This window comes from Otolemur garnettii, unplaced genomic scaffold, assembly GCF_000181295.1.
Source record: "Otolemur garnettii isolate 467f Iridium unplaced genomic scaffold, OtoGar3 scaffold00019, whole genome shotgun sequence".
NCBI classification, from domain to species: Eukaryota; Metazoa; Chordata; class Mammalia; order Primates; family Galagidae; genus Otolemur; species Otolemur garnettii.
The window spans coordinates 7,846,101-7,865,702 of record NW_003852414.1 but is presented as its reverse complement, the minus strand read 5'-3'; the positions used below and the strand labels follow the sequence as shown (position 1 = coordinate 7,865,702).

At 37.8% G+C, this 19,602-nt stretch overlaps 1 protein-coding gene across 1 annotated transcript in view; it reads right to left on the bottom strand.

Moving 5' to 3' along the window:
• Positions 1–19,602, bottom strand: part of MKX (mohawk homeobox) — a 72,801-nt gene that overhangs the window by 42,750 nt on the left and 10,449 nt on the right. The window contains exons 4-5 of the mRNA XM_003786733.1: positions 17,618–17,771; positions 16,852–17,187 (exon numbers count right to left, since the gene is read on the bottom strand). Of these exons, the coding sequence (XP_003786781.1) occupies positions 16,852–17,187; positions 17,618–17,771 (490 nt within the window). The remainder of the gene's footprint in view (positions 1–16,851; positions 17,188–17,617; positions 17,772–19,602) is intronic.

The window sequence follows — 19,602 nt, the reverse complement described above, 5'->3', positions numbered from 1 at the left end:
TTTTTTTTTTTTTTTGGTTGTAGTTGCCATTGTTTTTTGACAGGCCCGGGCTAGATTTGAACCCACTAGCTCCCCTGTATGTGGCTGGCACCCTAGCTGCTGAGCTACAGGTGCCCAGCTTTAATTAATGATTTTTAAAAATTTTCATGGCATACCTAAGATCCTCTCATGGCACGCCAGTGTGCTGCAGCAGCCTGGTTGAAAAACACTAGAGTATGAGCTATTCTCACTGGAGTCAGATTGAGGTTGCCCGTCAACACATGAATGGATAAAAGATTGAAAAACACTGTTCTAAATCAAATTTTAGTACTTGTAGAGGATATACCAAAGCATTAGCTATAACCCAGGGACGGATGCACCTAGTATAATAGATACCGCCTATACAATGACAATAAATTCACTGCAAACAAAAGATTCTGGAAATGTTACTTGCTCCATTAAAAAAGACTGGTGCTCTTGGAAAGATCTTGGGAACAGCGGCCTATTTTAAATTTACTGCTGTCAGAAGCACCACCATTTCTACCTGTTGACAGACGGACAATTGAACTTATTCCTGAGGGAAGAAAGAAGACTCACAGAAAAATATTCAGTGGTCAGTCCACCATGGCCAAAGGACATAGGAGGATGTTAAAATATTCAGTCAGCTCAGCCACAGCCAAAGGAACCAAGGGAGAATCTGATCAGGAGTGTTCCAAGCAAAGACACTGCACTTTACAGAAGCAGAAGGAAGGGAAGAAGAAGGAGAGAAAGAAGGAAGAGGAGAGAAAGAAGAAGAAAGAGAAAAAGAGGAGGAGGAGGAGGGGAGAGGGAGGGGGAGGATGAAATGCATTAGGGAAAAGCAAGATGTTTTAACATTTTCAAAACAAGTCAAAAGTGAATACTTTAATAAGTATTTTTTTAATCTAATGTTTTGAAATACGATAATCTTTTCCTTCCCATGTTTTCTTTTTATTTGGATGCATAGTTTTAATCTGCTACACTGGTAGCATTCGCTCAAAGTTATTAAAGGAACCCGAGGACAAAAGGGTAAAAAAACAACACGAAGCATATGATGTTTTAATGCTCCATCGACTGAAAATTTTGCTCGAAGGAAAGACTGGCAGAAAGGCACGGAATTCTTAGCTCCTTGTTTTTATTTGAAAATTCCCAACTGTACTCGCTCAAACAAAGAACTTAACTTTTCCACTGGAAAGACAAAAATAAAATTTAGATCTAGCGTGCCCTGCTACACGTGTAACTATGGAATAAAAATAACATCTATTAGATTCTAGTTACATTTCAAAAATGTAGTATTTATTAGGTGCACAACCGCCAAGGAATACTATATGGTATTATTATAATTACAGGTATTTTTTAATTTAACTCCATTATATTTAGCTCTTTATTTCAAGCATGGTAGTGTAGGAACTCGTAACTATCATAACGTGTCATGTTGATGCACATAAAACCCATCAGGAATTTTGCAGGAGTTCCTGCTGCTCCGTTCTTTGTACAGTTACTCTATCATTCCTTGATATTTACAATCTATGCGTCATTTCAAATGTGTGCAAATCCTCACTAAAAACTATCAGAACCAAGGGAAACATCTTCTATGATAAAAACATTTACTAAGCATTTATATGTATGGAGTTGCCCTTTAAGATGGCAGACTGAACAAGCTTTAATTATTTTTCTTTCCAAGTCTCATTTAAATTACAGAATGTAAACTTGAAAACAAATGCCTACCTAGCAGTGCTCAAAAACAATACAGGGAACCATATTGTGAAGTCACAAAACTTAAGAAAGTCATGAAAGATAAAATACACATGGCATCAAGTTAGTAGAGAAATCTAGAACAAAGAACCACAACTTCAAACAGGCAGAGGGCAAGACCATGGCACAAGTGTGAGCTGCTTCTCCCAACAGGGCACAGGAGATATTCCAAGTCAGCAGTTCAAAGTCAGGGAGTCACTGAGCCATAAGAGGAATCATGAAGGTTACCGGTCAAAGGGCAGCCCATCAGAAGAGCCGGCCATATGTCCTTCCTCCCTGGGTCTACGGAGGCCTCCCTGGGTCATTAATTCCAAGACAAAGTTGGGTCTATGGAGGCCTCCCTGGGTCATTAATCCCAAGACAAAGTTGCTAATGTGTTCTGTAAACAAACTAGGGGATGTGTTTAAGGAGGGGGCTTGAAGGCCATGAAGATGCCAAGTAGAGATTCAGGTAACTTCTGATCCCTTCTCTCCCTATGCATTGCATAGAATGGCAGATCATCAGTGGTACAAGGGACTTATGGATTATCCTATCACATACATTCATTTTACAGTGAGCGTCAAGGCCATGGTTAATAAAGGGGCCTTCTCTTAGAGCCCCTGCTCAATTGCTAGCAGGTCTGGTCAATTCCTGTGTGAAATTTTCCATAGAGGATGTACTTATTTATATTCCCACCAACAGTGTTTAAGTGTCCTCTTTTCCCTGCACCCTCACCAGCATCTACTGTTTTGGGCTTATTAATAAAGGTCATTCTGACAAGGGTAAAATGGTATCTCATTGTGGTTTTAATATAATTTGCTTTTCCCTGATGATTAATGATGTTGAGTATTTTTTTCATATATTTGTTGGTCACTTGTATATCTTCTTTTGGAAAAATCTGTTAATGTATTTTACTTACTTTTTAATGGGGGTGGGTTTTTTTCTTGCTGATTTTTTTTGAATTCTTTATAGACGCTGGATAGTAGTCAACTCTTTGCCACATGTATAGTTTATAAATATTGTCTCCCCTTCTGTAGGTTGTCTATTTACGTAGTTGATTATTTCTATTGCTGTGAAGACATTTTTTAGTTTAAGTAAGTCCCATTTACTTATTTTTGTCCTTTAGGATCTTAGTCATAAATTCTTTGCCTAGGCTAATGTCTAGAAGAGTTTTTCCTATGTTTTCTTCTAGAATTTTTATAGTTTCAGGTCTTAACATCTAAATCTTTAATCTATCTTGAGTTAATTTTTGCACATGGTGAGAGGTAGGAATCCACTTTCATTCTTCAGCATTTGGCTATCCAGTTTCCCCAGCACCATTTGTTGAACAGCATAGCGTGTCTTTTCTCCAGTGGACTTTTTTGCCTGCTTTGTCAAAAATCAAAAGTTGTGGCTATATGGTTTTATTTCTAGGTTCTCTATTCTGTGACATGGATCTGTGTGTCTACCTTTATACCAATACCATGCTGTTTGGGTGACCACAGCCTTGTATTAATTTGGAGTCTGATAATGTGATGCCTCCAGATTTGTTCATTTTGCTTAGGATTGCTTTGGCTGTTTGGGCTCTTCTTTGATTCCATGTAAAATTTAGCATTGCCCTTTCTGGTCCTGTGGAAAATGATGTTGGTATTTTCATGGGGATTGGACTGAATCTATAAATCACTCTGGGCAATAAGGACATTTTTAGCAATAATGATTCTTCTAATCCACAAACATGGGATATTTTCTCATTTGTTTATGTCTTTTGTGATTTCTTTCATCAGTGTTTTGTAGTTCTGCTTGTAGAGATCATTTATGTCCTTGGGTGAGTGTATTCCTAGGTATTTAATGTCTTTGCTGCTGTTGTAAATGGTTGACTTCTTGATTTGATTCTCAGCTTGACTGTTATTAGTGTATAGCAATACTTCTAATTTGTATATATTAATTTGTATATATTTTGTAACCTGAGACTTTACTGAATTTATTTATCAATTTGAGGAGTGTTTTGGAGGTGTCCAAAGCATTTTCTAACTATAAGATGGAATCAGTGAATAGCAATCATTTGCCTTATTTTCTGATTTGTAAGCCCTTCATTTCTTTCTCTTACCTGACAGCTCTGGGTAGGACTTCCAGTAGTTATATGGAATAGAAGTGTTGACAGGGGCCACCCATATTTCATTCCAGTTCTTTGGGGGAATATTTTCAACTTCTCCCCATTCAGTATGATGTCAGTGGTAGGTTTGTCATACATAGCTGTTACTATTTTGAGTTATGTTCCTTCTATGTTTAGTTTGTTGAGAGTTTTTTTTTTATCATAAAGGGATGCCAAATTTTATAAAATGCTTTTCCTACATCTATTTAGATGATTATATGCTTTTTGTTTTTTAATTCTGTTTATGTGGTGAATGACATTTTTGATGTATGTATATTGAACCATCCTTGCATCCCTGGAATGAAACCCATTTGATTGTGGTGAATTATCTTTTCCTTGTGTTGTTGGATTCTGTTTGGTAGTATTTTATTGAGAGTTTTCATATCTATGCTCATAAAGGGTATTGGTCTGTAGGGTTTTTTTTGGTAGTTGTTGAGTCCTTTCTTTATTTTGGTATCTCTTCTATCCCTTGTTAATCTATCCAGTGGTCTATTGATTTTAATTATCTTTTCAAAGAAACAACTTTTCATGTTGTTGATATTTTGTATTTTTTTTTTTTGCTTCATTTCATTTAGTTCTGCTCTGTTCTCAGTTACTTTTCTGCTAACTTTGAGTTTGCTTTATTCTTTTCCAGTTCTTTGAGGTGTGTGAAATTAGGTTGTTAATTTGTGATCTCTCTTTTTGATGTAGGCATTTAGAGCTACAAATTTCCTTCTTAGCACTGTTTTTTATGTATCTAACAGGGTTTTTTAAAGATGAAACTTGTCACACTTATTCTAACATTCAACTGAAAGAGTACATTTAAGAGCCTGGATGAGAATATTTTGAAAAAACTGAAAGCAGACATACCCTGCCATATGTCAAAATGCACGCTAAAACTACAGTAATAAAAATGATATCTAATTAATATGAGAATTTTTTTTAAGTTGATGAAATACTACAGACTAAGTCTTAAAATAGACAATTTATAACTATGGGCATATTATAAGTATATAATATATAATAAAGATAATAAAAATACTAGAACAAATGTAGAAGCATACTTCTTTAATCTTGGGATAGATCTTCCTCAAAATGATACAGGACATAAAAAACACAATGACAGATTTAGCCACACACGTCTACCCTCTTGGCTCCTATGCTGTACCACAGGCTACACACCCACCCTGCGCAGAATCCTTTATCTATCACCAGGGACGTTCACTCATGGCATGTTTGCCAGTGCTCCTTTAGAACTATCAAGCAGAGCCCAGGTTCTGTTTCTAACAGAGATATCACAGTACACATTTAACTATAACTTTCTGACAACTGTAGATTTCCTTCTCTCCCTATGCATTGCATAGAATGGCAGATCATCAGTGGTACAAGGGACTTATGGATTATCCTATCACATACATTCATTTTACAGCGAGAGTCAAGGCCATGGCTAATAAAGGAGTCTTCTCTTAGAGCCCCTGCTCAATTGCTAGCAGATCTGGTCCAATACGTAGCTCCTGACTTCTAAGGCACTGCTCTCTGCTGTTTTCACATTATAACTTCCCATGGCCTTATCTACAAGTGGGTGATTTCATACCAGGGAAGGCTGACTGGAGAGAAAATATGGGCCCAGCAAAGTCATTTTTCAAATCACAGCTGAAGCAGTAGGAATTTAACTATGATCAAAATATCTGTGGATGAGACATGTATTGCCTCAACCCTGCCTCCACTCAAAACTTTATCATTTTAATGAAAGCAGCTGAGAGATAGGGTGAGGTCAAACCCAGCTCACACAGATCATGTGCCTCGCGGATTCTTCCCTGAGCTTCCTATTAACATTTCCCGGAGTCTGTGTGTGTTAGGGGGTGGGGATTAGGAATGGAATTTGGGGGTTGGTAATATGTCATGAAATCATAAAATTGAGCTCTTTTATATTTTCCTAATGAGAGGAAAGTTATTGTAACTATAAACTAAATTTTACTGCTTCAACCATAGTTACCATGAAATAGTCCTCGAACACCTTTCAAGATAGTTGAGAATTACTATTCCAGATGATTTATGTTTATACCTTTCCAAGCACATTTTAAGAAAAAAAATTTTTAAAAATCATCTGAAAGAAAAACATACACAAATTAGACAAGCTGGAAACCCCATGGGTTACTGAGTAAATATGAATTGGTGCGCTATTTCTGCAAAGGTTTAAAATAAAGGAACCTGGGAGACACAATAAAAACTAAAACAAGACCAGTTGCACTACTGACAAGGTTATGAAGAAACTCCTTGACACGGCTGGATAGATTTAGCAGCTCAAAAGAGAATTCTAGGAGACACACACACACACACACACACACACACACAAATACAGCAGAAACAGCTGCAAGCGAAACGATAAGAAAAAAGGAAATTAACAGCATCACTCAACCTCGGTTGCAAACAGGCAAAGGCTGTGTGGTCCCAACAGCAGCCACAATATCACGCCCATCCTGCCTTGTGCTAAGGCTCAGGCATCACAGCAAAGGCACTTGGCACTAAACAGCTTCTGGCCAGGGATTTTACGTTTAGAAATGTAAGACCCAGTAACATTTCAGGAATGCTCTCCTTTGCCAGACAGCCATCCTCTTGCCCCCAAGCCATATGACATACCACTTTGCCTTTGTGCACATCTGTTGTCTAAATCAACGGAGAAACTGGGAGGAGAGACTCTGAATTTTGGCCCTTAGCAAAGGGTACATTTTAGTATCATAATGACAATCTTGGCAGAACAGGGCATTCTTACTTGAAATGTCTCTGCCATACCGAGAGATCTGTCCACCATCACCTGAGTCTGGCTCGAAGGAAGGTACTCTTGGTTCTTAATAGGCAGACGGCGATGTGAAAACTTAAAAGCGAAGTGTTTCTCGGAAATCTCACTTTACGAATGATGGTCTCTGACCACCTTTCAGTACTTTAAAAGATTTCATTTTCATTGGAGTTCTTTGTTTTTCCATTTTAATTCTGTATTACCAAAATATTCCTCTCTAAATCACTACTGTACCAAAGTGTTGTTCTCTTTATTTAAATAAAAACTGATCAAAGGCGAAACTCATTTTATGTGTAGTGTATGTGGACAACAGTTCAAAAAAGACCACATTCTTAAAGATGTACATCTCGATTGGTGTACAGAGGATCTTAGGTGTGCCATGACAAATTTTAAAGATCATCAATTAAATTATTTTCCAAATAAGTTCAAAGCACCATAAGTATATTCTATTTTTTATTTTTATTTTTTGATCAACATAATTTAAGCATATCCTACAGAAGTTTAACTGTAGGTTCAAGTGTGCCATGAAATAAAAAGGTTGAAAAAACACTGCTTTAAAGGATTGCAGATTATCTGCAGCTTAGAGATTCTAGAAGACATGAATTGCACATATGAATATCAAGGCCCCCGGGGCCAATCACTCAGATGCTATCTGAATCTGTCCAACTGGGAAGTCTGAACTTCAATTTTGTTTTTTCTAGGTGCCTGACCCCAGGAAATGCTGGAAGTGAATGTCACCCCCGCATCACAGCACCTCCTACTGGGGGAGGCTGGGAAACACATGTCTAAACTTTCCCGCCTGGGAAGATTCAGAACTCTTAGAAGCAGGGAGTGAGTAGTGGTGTTGCTTAGGGCTGAGACTAATCTATCTCTCCCAAACCACTTTCCAAATGGGTTGCGATGATCGCTCAAATTATTCCAGACCACTTCCTGGTAATGACTTCAGTGTCTCCAGTGTATGGAGAAGACGACACCAGTCATTTCCAAAAGCTACTTTGATTTTCCATCTCTGTTCAATTTCTGTTACTACTACTAACATGCACACAAATACACACGACCATTAACCCTTAGGGATCCTCTGCAGACCACTCCTATTTCTCTTACTAACCAAAGAAAGGGTCCCCAGGTTCTGTATGGTATTAACAACTCCCAATTTATAATATCCACTTATGTAAAAACTTTTCCACTGTAGCCATGAAAGCAAAGAGATCTTTAGCCATGCACACACACCTACCCCAAGTTCTTGAAAGTTCCAGGCTAATGATTTAAATGCTTTTTAAGTGAAAGTCAGTTTAAGTACCTGAAATCACCAAAAGCCATTAGCCTTACTGTATAAAGGATTAGAATCACACCTCTGAATGTTGGAGCAGCTCGTATCCAACAAGCAAATGCTCGCTGTGTCTAAAGTAGCACTGACAGTTTCCTAATCTGTGAGGCACGAGATTGAACTGGAGGGTCCTTTAAAAGTGGACTGAACTTACAAGAACCCCTGACTATTTACCTCTTCACTATGATGAAACTGAGAGGAATTAGGGAACACAGCTGTCAAGGAGGGAAGAGAGAAAAGGTTCATTAGGCAGCTGTTAACTTAAAATCTGCCATCCTTTGTTTTCTTTTAAACTGAAAACCAAGAAAAAGAAAATCCAACCATGAGAGAAATTGGGCCCAGTGCACACGTTTCTTAGGACTTTTCTTTGCTACCTCAAAACTCACAATTATAAATGATGTTATTTATAACAGAAAACAGAAAACAATTTGCTTCCCAAATTTGAAAGTACCAACATTCTGGGCTGGAAGAGAACACATACTTATCCTGAGGAAAAACTCCGTTACATCAACAAGACAAATTTTGACCCAGAAAAAAAAAAAAAAGGAAAAAAAACTTGCATAATTTTAGAAACAAAGTGGGGAGGCAGAAGGGATAAACTAACTGCAACTAACCAACGACAAAAAATTTTAAAAAAGAAAGAAAAAGGAAAAGAAAGAAAGGAAACCACTTCCATATTTGTTCAATAGAATGTCTTGTTATTTTCACGGACAGTAAAAAGCTGTTCAATATCCTCTGTAGTCAGGCTACAAAGACGTCAGTGGCTCTGACTTGGGTCTTGTCAGTGTGTTAAGAGTTTACAAACCTCGCTAAATTTAGAATTAGTGGGAGTTACAGTCCTTATGCCTCAGAGAAGAAAGAAAAAGCCCTTTACCAGCAGCTTTGAGTTTGGCTAAATTTTTTATGGCTTATTTAGAAGCCTTAGGGAATGAAAAAGTCTCTTAATGGAAACACTGACACAATCTGAAATGGAGTGACATGAACAGGCCCTTCTGTGAAGCTGCACCAGGATGTGACTGGACCGCTGTGGCAAGTTTGAAATGCCCTGAGTTTCAGAAAATCAATTATAATCGATTGGTCGATAAATGCCCATAGAACAAGAAGGCCGAAATACAGAGAGGGCCTCTACAGATCCAAAATCTCATGTTGGTAAACTGGTTTTTAACGAGGAACTATGGCACGTGGATGCGTCTGGGATCTCCACTCTTACGCGTGGAAAGCTTTCTTTGCAGAGAAAATGCAAAATCTCTGTGCAGATGTTCTCTCAGGCTGACATGCGATTCAAAGACAGTCCATTCTTTAAAAAGTCACAGCTTCAGCACAGGGCTCTTGTCCATGTGGCTGAAGAGCTGAAATGAGAGGGTCTACATTTCTGCTTTGCCTCTTACCTCTCACCTATGAAACTATACAGTAAGTAAACAGCAAATGCCATTACTTAGTGAAGTCACACTTGTCAACACTCCGTTCGTTTTTATTTGTCTATGTGCTATGCTTTTTATTTGTTGGCAGATCTTTAGACTCGCTAAACTTTTCCACTTTTCAGCCTTGCGTTTCCTTGGAAGTCACTTTTTTTTTACTTGAAAATCAATTTAGTTTCATTTTATACTTTCTGCATTTTTATTTGGAATCTCGCAAGCATTTCATTGTTTTAAGCTTCGTTTTGGTTCCCTTTTCTGTATTTTTATTTAAAAAATATATATTTTTTAACCAGTGTGAACTTCTTCAGGACCCTTCTCTTTCTCTTCTTCAGTTCCCGGACACAGATCGATATAGACTTAGGTAGATGAAAACGTCTTTATGGCTTAAGGAGCAGACGGACTAAATCACTAAGGCACTCGTTCATTCACTTAAGAAACATTTACGGAGCAATGTGAAAGACATGGTAGTAAGTGCCAGGTGGACATTATAATTAATACAGCACTATTTCAGGGCCTCAAGGAGCTTTTACTACATGACAAGACAGGGAGACTCAGTAGAAAGGACAAGAGAGGATGTGGCTGCATTTCAGAAAACAAGCTGCCTACATCCAGACAGACTATGAAATCAATATTGCCATCTTTTTAGGTACCACGGTGTAAGAGGACAAGGATGCCTGGATCAAACACAACTTCACCTTTTTCTTCATTTTTAACTAAAATTGTAACTGTACACATTTATGGGGCACGAAGTGATGATTTGATACGCAAGGTGGAATGCTTAAATCCAACTGATTTCTATTGCCATCTCCTCACTGACTTATTTTTTGTGGTATGGTCATTTCATTGGGTGGGATCTCACCTAAGGCACACGATACAAGGGTATATTTCAGAATAATTAAGAGTACATTTTAAATGTCTCAGCACAAATAAAACTTTAAAACATCTGCACGGTTTCTAAACTAAACTGCCTCATACTTATACACTTTCGATTTGTTTGGAAGCCACATTGTGTGGGGGATGCAAGTCTCATGAAATACAAAATAACAAGGAAAAGCCACCCAGGGGGGTGGGGTGGGGTGGGGGAACCTGCAAACTGCAAATGTTATCAATATTTGTTCTCTTTTTTTTGTTTGTTTGCCCTTAATTTCTGCTGGGGTCCTGGTGCGATTTTGTCTAAAGTTTATAAGGGAATCCATAAAGAAAATGGAATTTTCAAAAATCAAGTTACTCTGAATTTCAGAAATAACCCTTATAAATGTGCTTTGCGGTCACCACGACTGACGAAGAAGTATTAAGACTCTGTTGTGTTCAGAAGAGTGCTTACGTTTTTACAATTCATACCCAGAGATCAGCTTTTGTAGAAATCTCACTGAAGAGGTGGCTACTTTGAAATAATTGAGAAAGTTCCCTTTTTTTAAAAGGACTATCAGAAAGACAATTGTTCCTTATTCAAAGGAATTAGGGACACGTTTACTCAGGTTGTGGTTGATCCAAAGGTTATTGATTCAAAGGTGTAAAAATCAAAAACCAGAAAGGAGGAGAAAGCTCAGAGAAGGATTATTATGGCACATTCTAGAAGCTGTGTTTAAAATCCTAAGTTTAGGAGAGCAGAATAGTCTCTAATTTTTAAATTGGGACTTACATTTCTGCTCTCTGGAAATTGGACTTATGTGAAATACCTCATTCCCAGCTGGCCTTTGTTAGGTGAGGTACAAGACAAGAAATTGGATAACCTTTCAAGGATCCTTTAAATGTCACTGGCTGGACTGGTGACAGAGGGTTTTATTATTCTCTGCTGGAGCACATCAGCGGTCATTTGCATGCCAGGAAAAGAATGTCTAGAATAATCCAAAATGGCAAAGCTTAATTCTTGCACTAAAAACAAGAAAGTAACAGCACAAAAAGGGAAGTAAAATAAGAAGGAAAAAAAAAAGTATCCGAGGTGGACTGGCTTGTCAGCAAAAGCCCAGAGAGAAACCCGGTGTATACACGGGTGTGCTCACACACTAGGGCTGGTCACACTTCACAGACACATGGCCCTCGGTGCAGTCCCATCTTGGCCCCCAAACCAAAACCTAAAATCAACGAAACAGATACACCAAGGGTGAGTATCCACCTCTGTTATCAAAGATCTACCAAGCCATCTCTTCACATCTTTCTTCTGGTTCATTTAAATATGGTCGCACTGGGAAGTGGTCTTGCACACAACTCTAGCCAGCTAAACACAGAGCCTGCCTGGAGGGCTCTTAGTAAACACTTTTGTATGGGGAACACAGGCACGTAGGAGCACCCTGCACACAGATGAGCTGTGTCCCCGAGGAAAACTTGTTGCATCAGTTCTTTAGAACGGAGAGTGCATTTCTCCAAAGAAACTACACCGTAAATTAATTAAGGTGAAATCCCAGGCTGATCCAATGGTTTATTGAACCCAAGAGCATATCTAGATTTTGCTACTGATACCAGCTTCAACTCGAAAGGACACAGTGTGCAGGAAGAGGGAGGAAAAAAACTAAGAAAGAACATTTTCTCTCCCTGAGGGTCATTGTTAGCCAAGAAAAAAGGTCTGGAGATGGCAGCTGGCCTTTGCTATCCTCTCAAATTTGCTTTCCCTGTCTTGGTTCCTCCTTCCGTAGTAACCCAAATGCCTTGTTCTCTCATTTGGTTCCAATTCTCCAATGGTGGCAGGGCAACAAAGGGACCCTCCCTCTCAGACAGTCTCCCATGTCTCAAATCAATGGTTTCTTGTTTTCTCTCCATCAAAATCTCCATTTCTTCTTCATATTCATCTCAGTAAAGCCAAGGGGATGCTATCCTGATTAATTCACAGTAACAAAGATGCCTGTGGCCTATGTATTGGCTATACTAGATGTGTCTAATTAAGAGGGATTTTGGACAGTTTAACAAGACGAAATTTAAACATTCAGCCTCTTGGGAGTAGGATAAATTTATACATTGTATACTGACAGAGTAGTGGGGCTCAGAGAGCAACCATTGGAAGGTACTAGGAATTTATAAATCGTTTGTGAGCTATGAAAAGAAAAAAATGCAATTAGGGACTTGCCCTCAAGCTGAGCAAAGAAAAGGGGAAGTCCATCGTTTTATTTCAAGACTTGCCCAATTTCCCCTTATCAAGTACACTTAGAAACCTCTCTTCACCCCTTAAGGGTGAAAGAAATTCAATAGACTTGGTTTTGAGGGTAAGATCAACGAAAGCCAATTAGCAAAGATTCCAATGAGGCCTCATTCTGTAAGGTGGCAAAAATGGCCCCATCTGGGGACTACAGCCTTGATTCAATGGGAATGGAGGTGTCCTTATCCCAAATGTTCCGGGAATAGACCCACCTAGGGGGGAGTAAGGGAAATGCACTCTGTCAAACATCTGCAAACTACCATTTGTTAATCTAACATGAAGAAAAGGGATGATAGTTTTAATTTAGATGACTTAATCCAACAGCTCACAATGAATGACTCAATTTCCTTTGAGTAGTACTTAGTAGTTCTGGTCAATTGTAATGGGCAGGGCTACTGCTATTAGAGCAGTTTCAATCAATATTTATTGAGTGACTACCCTGCCCTGTCCTGAGGCTGAAGACTGCAGATACCACAGAGAGGTAACGTCTTTATAAAAGTCACAAAAACATCTTTGTATTGGCTTTGACCGTTGCTAGTAAAAGCTTTGATTAGGATTACTACTTTATAATCTGCAACATTCCTCCCTCCTAGAATTTAATAATAGAGAAATAAAATTCAGTGACACATGTCCTTCCACACACCATCTTTCATTCGGCTTTTTAAGTCCATATACTTAATAAAATGCATTGGGAGACAGCCACTTTTGAACAAAAATAAATGGGCAAATGGATCAAATTCCTTAGCAGAGATAAACCAATAAATTGTATTTAAAGGTATCCTGGAAAAAAAAAAAATTTGGAAGTTAAAAATCTTTGTACTACTTAGGCCTGGGGGAGGGAGTGTTCATAGCAGACTTGCAAAATTTCTATTTAGGCGAAGAAAGAAGGATATAACCAGATGGAATGGAAGGAATTCAGAGGATGCCTGGATGCCAGAGAAAACCATAGCAGTTGCTCTGAAAGTATTTCTCGAAATCTCCTATTCTACTATTTATACACGCATGGTAACCTGGAGACCATTGTAGCAACACTGTCACTGAGTTCCCACAGAATACAGCCACTTTTTGTTTTGATTTGAAACCCGGTGGATCAGCCTCAGCCCACAAGGCTTTCTTAATTCCCCATCTATAAAAATAAAAGATTTAGTCTGCTTTTTGAAAGTTTATTACATGCCTGAAAAACCAGAAGTTTACACACCTAGGTTGGTTTTTCATTGGTTGCATAACTAAAAAAAAAAAAAAAAAAAAAAAGGCTTTTATTTAAAAATAGCACTTGGCAAATGAATAGTCTATTAATATGGACCAAGTGCATTTGGAATGTTTTAATAAAAATAAATGGCCAAGATATTTAACTTTGAAAAAAATCACTTACACAGGCACGCTTTTCCTTCTGAGCTATTATTTTGTCATCTTTGAAAAGAGCCTGAATTTTCAGAAGACTCACAGTACTGGGTAAATTGTATAGACGTATGATGTTTTAATTAGGCAATATGAAAAAATGAATAAGAAAAATATTATTTTTAAATAACAGATTACCCACTACTGATCCCTTCACCTCATCAAAATGAATTTTCATTTTTTTCCCCCAAATCTTTCATTTTTATCATTACACATTTGCATCATCTTTTTTTTTTTTTTTTCAGTTTTTGGCTGGGGCTGGGTTTGAACCCACCACCTCCGGCATATGGAGCCAGCACCCTACTCCTTTGAGCCACAGGCGCTGCCTGCATCATCTTAATTGTATTCAGTGTTTCCATGATTTTGAATTGCTTTTCATTTAATACTATATGATAAATATTTCTCATGCTGTTTCAAAGTCGGTATCAATATTATAAATAAAAGTTTTGACTGTAATGCTGCTGTCTTTATCTGATTTGGGATTAGGATGACATTCACGTTTTTAAAAACTGAGGTACTTCCTGTATTTTTATTCATTCTAGAAAAATGTATCAGACATGGAAATTAATTATTTCTTCACAGTTTGAAAAAAACATTGGATCTACTCAAGTCATGTGTTTTGGGAACTGGATTTACTGAAAATCTTACTGTTTCCTGAGTTATTGGTCACTTAAAACTTTTCTTATTTGTAAATCTATCATTTAAAGAATGTGGACAATAACAATTTATTTCCTATACACATTTACACACAGTGTACTACCAAACAATTTTATACAGAACTTCATCATAATTTTAAAAAAAATTTTTAAATTACTGTATTTATTTCTGTATCTCCTTTGTCACTTTGAACTTTAAGTATTTAAAATTTTTATTTATTTTTTATTTATTTATTTTTAAGCTAGGGTCCTGTTCTGTTGGTGGGGCTAGACTGCAGTAGTGACATCAGAGTGCAGTGGCATCATCATAGCTTGCTGCAACCTCATATTCTTGGCCTCCAGTGATCCTCCTGTCCCAGCCTCCCAAGTAGCTGAGACTCAGTTCAGTTTTCTATTTTTTGTAGAGACCAGTCTTGCTCTTGCTCAGTCCTGTTTTAATTCTTTGCTTATTTTATCATTTCTTTTAAAGTGTCAAAACTTGATTTTCAGATTTTCCTTTTCCTTTTATTTTTATTATTTTTTCCATTATCTGCATTTGAATGGCTTGATTTCTTTTCCTTTCTCTGAAAATAAACACTGACAAAGCTCTGAATGACTCTCCATTTCTGCTCTGTTCATATGGACTAGATGTTAATATGTAGCTTAGTCATTTTCATTATTGGCTAAATAGCTTTTTACCTGTACTTCTTCTTAGGCCCCATTATCACTTACAAGACTATTTTTGTATTTCTGAGTACTTGGAGTTTGTTTTTTTCTACCAACGGAGTTGGAGATGTAAACAGAAAACAAGATTGATTTAAGTCTTTAGATATACACTGATATTTTCTCAGAATCCTCGTAGCTCATATATTTGGTACATATTTGCAAGCACTTGAATATCAGATTTCTGGCTAACGGAATTTGAATGGTATATTAAACAAGACAAATTCAGATTCCTTTACAAAGCCCTACTGTTTTACATATTAAGCTCTTCCATATTATGAGGACTAGATACATTAACATGGGTGGTGCCTGTGGCTCAAAGGAGTAGGGCGCTGGCCCCATATGCTGGAGGTGGCAGGTTCAAACTCAGCCCTGGCCAGAAACTGTAAAGATTCTTTCATTGATAATTGATTTAAGAAATGAAGCCTTATCTAAAGACTTGGAATGTCTTAAATTAAGAATGTCTGGTAATTAGATACAGTAACATTTGTGCAGTACTTATCATAGGACATAGTACATCATGACCACTGGGTAAATAATGATTCTTGGTAGTAGATATAATAACAGTAATAGTAGTCTAGAAGTAGCAATGTCCTTACTACCTCTTGGGCAGGCTGCGGTATTACTATTGATCTGGTGAAGAGTAACTATTATACGTGCTTAGCCTGAGTTTTCTTATCTGTGACATGATGTGGCAAGACTAGCTGCTTTCTGAGGTTATTTCCAGCTCTACCTTTCTAAATCTCATTTGTTGGCCATTTTAGAACCAGATTCTACCTACCCCAGATATAGGTCACAGATACCCCTTGCTCCCAAGCAACCCACTCAAAACCTCCTTCACAGCGAATCTCTCTGGGCACTGAAGTCAAGACAGAAAATTTTAACCAAACCCACCGTTCCATCTGAAAGATTTGGACAGGTAGAAAAATGGATTCATTAGTTCTGTAATAAAAGTAAAATTGTCAACGCTACTGATCAGCCCAACTTGTGCTTTCCAGGGATGAGGGTAAAATTTCCAATGCAATTGAAACCAGACCGATACTTTTCCTTTCTGAAAGCTTGGCATCGTGTTCTCTTGTGTTCATTTCCCATCACTATTACCAATCAAAGCATTGAAGATGAAAGATGGAATACAAAGTATTTGTATGACTGGCCGGAACCCAGAAGTTCCTCCATTCAATAGTATTCATAAAAAAAAATATGCCGGGGGCACATAAAGTTCAGTGCAATTTTAAATAGTTTAACATAGTAAATTGCACCTGAATTTTATGTCGACCGTATATGCCCCCTTTACTTATTTATATCCTCCTTCATTTATCTTTAAGAGTAATATCATCATTCAGAATGAAAATGTTTATAATTATAATAGAAAATTTCTCCATAATCTGTTCAGACCATCCTCTATCAACAAACATTATCAGTCGGCGATTGAAAACAAAAGAAAAGCTTTGAAACTGAATTACAGGCAACGCATAAATGATCTGACGCCTTTATACCTGTCAAAATAAAACTACTCTCCTGCAGTTTTAGTTCTGCTTTAAAGAAGGAATCACAGTCATTACCACAAAAAGCACAGGCTTACCTGTGCGGTAGACAAAGTTGCCTTCGGTCTCTGATGATGATGGAGACACCAATTCTTCCTCAAATTCGTTGGAGCTAAAAGATCCCGAATGGTTTCTTTGCCTCGTTTTTCCCATCATGGCGGTGTTTGTGGCCATGACGTGTCTCAAAGAGTCGTTAAGGTAACGGTTCAACAAGCTGCTCTTGTACTTGGGGGGTGACACGTAGTCCTCACTGGCCTGTGACTCTGGCCTCACTCCAGATTTTATGACCGAGCTCTCGCTTTTAATCACAGGATGGTGAACTGGGGTATCATAGCCCCCTCCATTCATGTGGTTTCTTGAAGGGTTTTCTCCATCTAAGGGGGAAAAACATCGCTCAGTATTTATGCATACGTTCCCCCAACCACTCGACTATTATATTCAATAATAAAAATATACCCAAAGGAAGAATATTTAGAGCATATAAAATTATACATTAGACAACTGTACATCCAAGATTCATTTTTAGGCAAAAGAAAGCAGGGATTAATGTAGTTGCTTGCTTAAGGTGTTTTAGTTTTAATGGATTTCACTGAAAGTATTATTTGGACACATGATGAATCTAGAAATGACAGGAAACAGACATAATTTTGTTGGTCATTTATAGTATTGTAAACACGAAGTGACCTCATGCAATAAAAAAGAACCGTTATGGCACCAGCATATTTTGCGGGACCAACCTTAAAATAGCAGTTGAGGTCAACTTCTTGCAGAGGCAAAGAAAACAAAATAAAAATATTAACATACCTTCAGAACAGGAATCATCGCTGCTTACACTAAGCCGCTCAGCGTTTCCTTGCACGTACTTGTTGTATAACTTTATTCTTAAGGCCCAGCTTAAATCTGGCTGTCGAACCGTATTCTTAAGCCGACGTCTGGCGTTAGCAAACCAATTTGACACCTACAACAGCGTTATTTTTCAATTAGCAAAACATTGGAAAACATCACCCACGTGCAAATCACTTTCTCCTGGAGGATTTAAGCTTTACTCAGCTGCTCTGACCACTAAAAATTCTCCGGATTTAAGAATACGGTGCATCCGTAGCCATTCATTCATTCATTCAACAAACACGCTCAGCCCTGATCGGGTAATTAGCATATTCTAGGAATGAGGAAAATGCAAAGATGCTGTGATCCAAAAGTAATTCCGTTAAGAGGGAAGATTAGAAAAGAGATACAAGAGGAGATAAATAACTAATAGAAGGTGTATGGCATGTAAGGTATTAAAATAAAATAATTTGAGAGTCCAAAGGAAAGAGGTGTTACTTTCATCTGTGGCTTAAGACTTCAAGCTCCGCAGATTTGAAGGAAGGCCAGAATATGTCAGGTGCAGTGAATAGGGCGACGGATTTCCAGGAAAGAAGACATAGGAACAAATCCAAGTCAGTTTCCAGAAACACTCTGGGGCAGTGAGGGAGAAGAAAAAATTAAAGATCACCTTAAATTATCAAACTGAATAACCCGGAGAAGGGTCCTTTCATTCTGAGAAAGAAAGCTTCATTTTATTATTATTAAATCATAGCTGTGTACATTAACGCAATCATGGGGTACAATGTGCTGATTTTATATATAATTTGAAATGTTTTCATCAAACTAGTTAGCACAGCCTTCGTGGTATTTTCTTAGTTATTATGTTAAGACGTTTATATTCTACTCCTAGGAAATTTCACATGTACCCTTGTAAGATGCACCGGAGGTGTGGTCCCACCAATTACTCTCCCTCCCCCCCATCCTCCAAAGCGTAATTTTTTGAGGATGAAAGGATGTGTTTGGTTTTGAGGACTGTCTAGCGTAAGGTGTGAGAAATTCCGCAGACAGAGGAGAGAAATCCAGCAAGAAAATCGAAGTGGTATTTGAGACTTAAGGGAGGGAAAGATCAGATTCCAGCAGCAAAGGTGCAGAGATGATAGCTGAGGAGGAGGTGGGATGAGAGCTGGGAAGATCTAGCCAAAGAAAGAGAGAGCAAATCAGAGAAGGGGGAGAGGAAAAAAACCAAAGAGTACCCTGCTGTCAACCAAACATCAAATGTTCCTTAGGCAAATAAATGAAGGCAAAGAAAAAGCATTCCAAAACCAAGAAAAGTTACTTCCTCTTTTTTTTTTTTTTTTTTTAAAAAGATGCTATTGAATTTCTAGAGGCTACTAATGATACTTGAAGTTTCTTCTAAAATACCAGGCTATCACCAGTATACAAATGTTTAAGAACCTGAAAGGGCAATATTTGTGTTTAAAAGAATGAAATAAGGGAAGAGAATTAAGTCTTTTCTGCCAATTTGGTCCAGAACATAACCCCCTATTACTATAATGGTTTATTTGGTACTGTTTGCATTGGAAGTTTTTTTGTTTTAGACTTATACTATAAATATACATATTTTTGCGCATTGCCCAAGCCCTAATTATTGGATGGAACTGTGGGAAATCCTACTTAAAAAAAAAAAAAAACAACACAACAAAATCACTTTTTTTTTCTCCCTGACCCCATGGTAAAACATATGGTGGGTTTTCCATATATGTTCAATATTATCTCCTTTCTGCCTTAAGCAATGACAATTATTCTTTCAAATCTATGTGCAATGAGTGTTATCTCATCATGGCATTTCAGAAGTCTGAGTCTTCATCAATTTCTTTTCCTGTCAAGCTGTGCTACCATTACTAGGATTCAGTCTGACTTCAAATTCTCCATCTTGGATGGTGCCTGTGGCTCAAGAGGGTAGGGCACTGGTCCCATATGCC